Source organism: Etheostoma spectabile, unplaced genomic scaffold (assembly GCF_008692095.1).
Source record: "Etheostoma spectabile isolate EspeVRDwgs_2016 unplaced genomic scaffold, UIUC_Espe_1.0 scaffold00570149, whole genome shotgun sequence".
Taxonomy (NCBI): domain Eukaryota; kingdom Metazoa; phylum Chordata; class Actinopteri; order Perciformes; family Percidae; genus Etheostoma; species Etheostoma spectabile.
Window position 1 is genome coordinate 924 of NW_022605566.1, and position 7,649 is coordinate 8,572.

General features: G+C 43.5%; 1 protein-coding gene across 1 annotated transcript; it reads right to left on the reverse strand.

The window, feature by feature from the left end:
• Window positions 1-536: 536 nt before the first annotated feature.
• LOC116685669 (zinc finger protein 239) lies at window positions 537-5,333 on the reverse strand. Its single transcript, XM_032510601.1, has 4 exons — window positions 5,317-5,333; window positions 4,928-4,997; window positions 2,868-3,077; window positions 537-2,531 (listed from the first exon to the last, which is right to left on the reverse strand). Exons 1-4 carry the CDS (start codon window positions 5,331-5,333, stop codon window positions 1,866-1,868), a joined length of 963 nt encoding a protein of 320 aa, XP_032366492.1. The 3' UTR covers window positions 537-1,865.
• Between the last annotated feature and the right edge of the window lie 2,316 nt (window positions 5,334-7,649).

The following is a 7,649-nucleotide window of genomic DNA, read 5'->3' on the forward strand; positions in this document are numbered from 1 at the left end:
AAGTGTCATAAAAGATAAATCTGTAGAAGAACTAATTGTCAAGTTTCAACTCAGTTCAGTTTATTTGAAGAAGAAGACAGATCAAATTAATAAAACAAATGATTATACATGGGTTAAAAATCACAGAATTAGTCAAAAGCTCACAACCTCCCCCCCCCTGAATCCAATCAGCTGTTCTCATGGCACAGGGAACATTCACCAGTAGAAGGAAAATGGATTCAATAACATTTCAGCAGATTTTGGACGCTAACTTGATGCCATCTGTGAAAAAGCTGGAGTTAAGAGAGGACGGCTTCTACAATGGATAATGATCCTAAACACACCTCACTCCACGGTGGATTACATCGAAGGGTAAACTGAAGGTTTTGCCATGGCCTTCACAATCTCCTGACCTCAACATAATGTAACTCTATGGATAGACCTTAAAGGAGCAGAAATCTCAAAGAACTGGAGACTTTAGAAAGGAAGAATGGGCAAGATACCTCCAACAAGAATTAAAGACTCTTGGCTGGCTACAAGAAGTGTTTCCAGGAGGGAGGGGGGGGGGGTAAGGGTATTAACTCTGCAGGGGGGCCAAACTTTCGCAGAACGTCACAGTTATTTGAAAGTGTAAATTATGGAAATAAAATCTAATTTTTGTGACATATTAACGAATGTATAATCTGTCCGTCTGTGCTGTTTGTCAGACAAACAGCAGTGACCTGTCTGTTAGCTCACAGGGCTCTAGGGTGCTAGTTGTGTCTGTTAGCTCACAGGGCTCTAGGGTGCTAGTTGGTGTCTGTTAGCTCACAGGGCTCCAGGGTGCTAGTTGGTGTCTGTTAGCTCACAGGGCTCTAGGGTGCGGCTAACATTTTCCCAGGTTGCACCGGTGCTCCTAATGTCCTTGCATCCGCTGCCTCTCCACAAACTAAGCAAATCGATATGGTTTAATTTTGCGTTACATGACCCATTTCTTCTGTAAAGAAGTGCCTGTGTTTGGATCCCCCCCTACCTTTTTGAAGCTTTTTTTTTTACACATTTTTGTCACTTTTTTTTTTCCAATGGTCTTTCATAAGAAAAAGCAGTGGGCTGATCATTTATTTTACTTGTTGTGTGGGACAATTTTTCTAAAAATTAGTTTGAAAGAAACTTCTGATAAAGACTTTTTTTTTCAAAGAGGGGAAATTTTGACCTGTGGTCAACACAAGGGTTAAGCATGAGACACAAACCTGAATTTGTACCAGTGTTTCCGTGGTAACTCTGCTATCGCAGTCGCCATGGCAACAAACAAAGAAGTTAATTTAATTAATTTTAATCTATTTATTGATCCCCTATGGGGAAATTATAATTTACACGCTGTGTGTCCACTCTAAATGTTATTGAATGCAACTGACTTCAGTTGGTAGAGTAACAGCGTGAGACGGAGCTGCTGGACCCATTCATAATGAGTCAGTCGTCTCTCTTTTAGTACGTCCATAGCCCCCCCCCAGCTATTTTAATCTGTTATTGTTAAAAAAAAGTAAAAAAGTTTCACAGAGATAGATTTAACAAAACATGTATACATATCCTAAGCTTTTTTTCCAGTTAATTTTAATTTCCATGTTTTGCAGCTGTATGCATGTACAACTTACAACTTCAACATTAGAGGAATGCAGTTATAAATAGCCTGTGTGACTATACTGTTGGTTAAAATCAACAAATAACCCTGATTATCATCTTGGCCATAATCGTTCAGTCCTAATTTATAATTCAGGATATAGATTAAATTAACATAAACACACATATCAATCTATATAGATATATAGATAGTTATTGTTTGTTTTTCCTTGACGCTGCACTTTCATATGTCTCTTTGTAGTTTTGCTTATTTAAAGCTACCGTACTTGTTATTTTGGCTTCTCTCGAGTGTGAATGCGCTGGTGAGATTTAAGGCTACCGTTTAGAGAAAATGCTCTACCACATATATCACAGCTGTACGGCTTCTCTCCAGTGTGGATGCGTTGATGTTTTTTAAGGTTATTACTCTCAGAAAACGTTTTCCCACATTGTTCACACGAGTAAGGCTTCTCTCCAGTGTGAATGCGTTGATGTTTTTTAAGGCTACTAGTCTCAGAAAACCTTTTCCCACAGTGTTCACACGAGTAAGGCTTCTCTCCAGTGTGGCTGCGTTGATGTGTTTTAAGGTCACTACTCTTAGAAAACATTTTCCCACAGTGTTCACACCTGTGCGTCTTCCCTCCAGTGTGAACGAGCTGGTGTCTTTTAAAGTCAATACTATCAGTAAAGGTTTTACCACATAGATTACAGCTGTACGACCTCTCTCTGGTGTGAATGCGCTGGTGAGATTTAAAGCCACTATTATTAGTAAAGGTTTTGCCACATTGATCACACCGGTACGGTCTCTCTCCGGTGTGAACACGTCGGTGGATTACTAGGCTCTCCCTCCTAATAAAGGTTATGCCACATAGATCACAGGTGTACGGCCTCTCTCCAGTGTGAATGCGTTGATGTAATTTCAGGTTACCCTGTACTGTGAAAGCTGCCCCACATTGATCACAGCTGTACGGCTTCTCTCCAGTGTGAACGAGCTGGTGTGTTTTTAAGTTAATACTATGAATAAAGGCTTTACCACATAGATCACAGCTGTACGGCTTCTCTCCAGTGTGAATGCGCTGGTGACATTTAAAGCCACTCTTATTTGTAAAGGTTTTCCCACATTGATCACACCAGTACGGTTTCTCTCCAGTGTGAACACGTCGGTGGACTACTAGGCTACCCCTCCTAGAAAAGGTTTTACCACATAGATCACAGCTATGTAGATTCTCTCCAGTGTGAATGCTCTGGTGATATTTCAAGCTATTATTATAAGTAAAGGTTTTGCCACATAGTTCACACCGGTACGGTTTCTCTCTGGTGTGAACACGTTGGTGGATTACTAGGCAATCCCTCCTAGAAAAGGTTTTACCACATAGATCACAGCTGTACGGCTTCTCTCCAGTGTGAACTCTCTGATGAATCTTTAAAGTTCCAGATCTTGTGAAGGATTTGTCACAGTGTTGACAGTGGTGACACTTTGGTCCCTCTCCTCTTCTCTGTTTCTATAGAAACAGACAAACAAGGTGAAAGACAGAGGGAGGGTTAGTGAACAACTTTTTAAACCCCGGACTTGCTCTCACTCATTTTCACTCTTCATACAATAATTTATGACAAAATGAAGGAAAATATGTGCCAGTTGCAGACATGTTACTTAGGTTAGAGCGTCGACACAGAGACAAAGGACGGGGACGGAGGTTAGAGCGCCATCACAGAGACAGAGGACGTGGACGGAGGTTAGAGCACCAACACAGAGACAGAGGACGGGGACGGAGGTTAGAGCGCCAACACAGAGACAGAGGACGGGGACGGAGGTTAGAACACTAACACAGAGACAGAGGACGGGGACGGAGGTTAGAGCGCCAACACAGAGACAGAGGACGTGGACGGAGGTTAGAGCGCCAACACAGAGACAGAGGACGGGACGGAGGTTAGAACACTAACACAGAGACAGAGGACGTGGACGGAGGTTAGAGCGCCAAAACAGAGACAGAGGACGGGGACGGAGGTTAGAACACTAACACAGAGACAGAGGACGGGGACGGAGGTTAGAGCGCCAACACAGAGACAGAGGACGTGGACGGAGGTTAGAGCGCCAACACAGAGACAGAGGACGGGACGGAGGTTAGAACACTAACACAGAGACAGAGGACGTGGACGGAGGTTAGAGCGCCAACACAGAGACAGAGGACGGGGACGGAGGTTAGAACACTAACACAGAGACAGAGGTTGGAGGTTAGAGCGCCGACACAGAGACAGAGGACGGGACGGAGGTTAGACCACTAACACAGAGCACGAGTGTTGAGGTTATAGCGCCGACACAGAGACAGAGGACGGGACTGAGGTTAGAACACACTAACCCAGAGACAGAGGACGTTGACGGAGGTTAGAGAAGACGCCAACAGAGACAGAGGACGTGGCCGGAGTTTGAACACTAACACAGAGACAGAGGTTGTAGGTTAGAGCGCCGACACGGGGGGAGGAACGAACATCTTGAACAGACATTCGACAAGAAGATTTCTGGCAGAACGAGAGACAACACCGGAAGTGAACATCCGTGGGTATAGGCCGGCCGCACACACACACACACACACACGCCACACACACACACACACACACACACACACCACACACACACACACACAACACACACACACACCACACACACCACACACACACCACCCACACACACTATATACATGGATGGTTTCTATTAACCCTGATACTTGAAAACCCCCCGAGGCTGATTCAGGTCACTTTACCCACATTGTGGAAAATGACGATCTGAAATAATAATATATATAATGAAATAATAATATTTACATATATATATATATATATTCTATAATATATATGTAAATATTATTATTATATATATTGTTTATATATATATATATATATATATATATTCTCTCCTCTTACTCTCTCAACTTACTCCACGCCCGGCCCCAGAGCGACCCGGTCCACTCTTCTGATATTTGTCTACAGTTTTAATTTTTTATTAACACAGCTGTATATTGTTAAGTATGAGGGCAAACCTGTATTTGTAGCAGTGTTTCTGTGGTAACTCTGCTATCGCGGTCGCCACGGTAAAGACCACAGAAGAAGTTATTGAATGCAACTAACTTCAGTTGGTAGAGTAACAGCGTGGGAGACGGAGCCTGCTGGACCTGAACCTGGACCAGGACCTGGGCCAGAGATGAGACCCATGGCCAAAATATCATAGTTCATAAAAATGCAGCGCAGTGACGATACAGACATGTCAAACACACGACGTTCATAATGATCAGCCGTCTCTCTGTGAGAAGTTTACAACCCCTAATAGTGCTAGGAGTAACCTCTTTCCTTCACTCACCTCCTCCTTCTTCCTCTTGCTCCCTCGCTCCTCTGAGTCTCCCGAGGCCTCCCTGACACCTTTCCTCTTGCCCTCCTCCTCCTCCTCCTCCTCCTCCTCCTCTCCTCCTCCTCCTCCTCCTGGTGTCTCTGCATACTCGGTGATCAGGTCCAGGTCCAGGTGGTCTTGCGGCTCCCATGTGTTCTCCTCACTGGAAAGTGAGTGCAGACAGAAGAACATCTCCTCACACTTTGTTTTTTAGGAAATACATCTCACTCTAGCTGCTAGTTTGGATTATTCCTTTTATCTGTTGCCATGGTGATAGGTAATTTGCGGGTCTGTGTGTGTGTGTGTGTGTGTGTTTTATGGACCAAAATCACCAGTTATTAATATTCTAGACTCCTCCTTACTCTAGAACCCCTTCCATTTCAGCAGAAACTCTACTCTTCCCTTCACCACTCTGCGGTCCAAAACCTTCTCCACCACATACTCCTCCTCTTCCTCCTTCACTGCTGCAGGCTCCTCCTCCTCTTCCTCCTTCACTACTGCAGGCTCCTCCTCCTCCTCCTCCTTCACTGCTACAGGCTCCTCCTCCTCCTCTTCCTCCTTCACTGCTGCAGGCTGCTCCTCCTCCTCTTCCTCCTTCACTGCTGCAGGCTCCTCCTCCTCCTCCTTCACTGCTACAGGCTCCTCCTCCTCCTCTTCCTCCTTCACTGCTGCAGGCTCCTCCTCCTCTTCCTCCTTCACTGCTGCAGGCTCCTCCTCCTCTTCCTCCTTCTCTGCTGCAGGCTCCTCCTCCTCTTCCTCCTTCTTCACTGCTGCAGGCTCCTCCTCCTCTTCCTCCTTCACTCCTGCTGCAAGCTCCTCCTCTTCCTCCTTCTTTCCTACTCCGGTCGCCAGCTTGACGTCTGCCCCAAGGGGGGGGGGGGTGGGTCAAATTGAGTAACCGTGGTAACCAATGATGGTTCTTGATTGGTTCACTACTTAACTCTCAGAGGAGAAACCCTGGAAAGCAGAATCACGGAGTCAGTGAGTGAGAGAACGAACCGCCGTCCTCGTCTCCAAATCTCTGTTTATTACAAATTCTCCCAAACACAAAAGCAGAAAACAGTCGTCAACAACAACGTTCCCCTCGTGGAAACATGTTTCACTTCAATTTAAGAACCCCAACACCATTTTCTTTACTCTTTACTTTCAATAATAATATCTATCTCTTCTTTCTACCTCCAAACTCCTCCGTTATACTAATGTCATCATGGAAATCATAAACCCTCTTTGGCTGGAAATAAATATTCAAACGACTTCAGAGTCAAAACATGACCATCATACACCTGGGGACAATAGTTCAACTTATAATACATTCCTTTACTAATACTCTGGACAACTTTTAGGAGGAACTCCCCTTTAAGAGTTAAACAACATTTTAACATTAACAATCCTGTCAGGATACGTTAAAAACCACAAAATAACTCATTACCAGGGAACGGAAGCACCAGCACCCAGAACCACACACACAACCCTATGCTAACTAGCATGTTAGCTAGCAGTAATTAGCCTGTGTCTACGTTAATGTTAACTAGCATGTTAGTTAGCAGTAATTAGCCTGTGTCTATGTTAATGTTAACTAGCATGTTAGTTAGCAGTAATTAGCCTGTGTCTATGTTAATGTTAACTAGCATGTTAGTTAGCAGTAATTAGCCTGTATCTATGTTAATGTTAACTAGCGTGTTAGTTAGCAGTAATTAGCCTGTGTCTATGTTAATGTTAACTAGCATGTTAGTTAGCAGTAATTAGCCTGTGTCTATGTTAATGTTAACTAGCATGTTAGTTAGCAGTAATTAGCCTGTGTCTATGTTAATGTTAACTAGCATGTTAGTTAGCAGTAATTAGCCTGTGTCTATATTAATGTTAACTAGCATGGTAGTTAGCAGTAATTAGCCTGTGTCTATATTAATGTTAACTAGCATGTTAGTTAGCAGTAATTACCCTGTGCCTATGTTAATGTTAACTAGCATGTTAGTTAGCAGGAATTAGCCTGTGTCTATGTTAATGTCAACTAGCATGTTAGTTAGCGGCAATTAGCCTGTGTCTATGTTAATGTTAACTAGCATGTTAGTTAGCAGTAATTAGCCTGTGTCCTATGTTAATGTTAACTAGCATGTTAGTTAGCAGTAATTAGCCTGTGTCTATATTAATGTTAACTAGCATGGTAGTTAGCAGTAATTAGCCTGTGTCTATATTAATGTTAACTAGCATGTAGTTAGCAGTAATTACCCTGTGCCTATGTTAATGTTAACGAGCATGTTAGTTAGCAGGATTAGCCTGTGTCTTGTTAATGTCAACTAGCATGTTAGTTAGCGCAATTACCTGTGTCTATGTTATGTTTACTAGCATGTTAGTTAGCAGTTATTAGTCTGTGCCTGTGTTAATGTTAACTAGCATGTTAGTTAGCAGTAATTAGCCTGTGTCTATGTTAATGTTAACTAGCATGTTAGTTAGCAGTAATTGCCTGGCCCATGTTATCTCCTAACATATTCCTACCTCTCCGCTCCTGCTGATTGGGAATGATTGAGATTTCTCTTGCACATCTACCAGAAGACTTACAGCTTTCAGACAGGTTGCTACGTCACATCTACGTCATCGAGCTCAGTTGGAGTCTGCGCAGTAACGCTCAGCATCACCGGGAAAGAGCTTCTAACAGACTTCCCTGGTCTCCATGGAAACAACGGGACCTGTTGGTCCA

Excerpts from the sequence above, each read along its gene's own strand:
- LOC116685669 (XM_032510601.1), bottom strand. Across the intron at positions 3,078-4,927 it reads GCAAGAGGAAGAAGGAGGAG|AAACAGAGAAGAGGAGAGGG; the intron begins GTGAGTGAAGGA and ends CTGTTTCTATAG. Across the intron at positions 2,532-2,867 it reads AGAAACCGTACCGGTGTGAA|CAATGTGGGGCAGCTTTCAC; the intron begins CTATGTGGCAAA and ends TACAGCTGTGAT.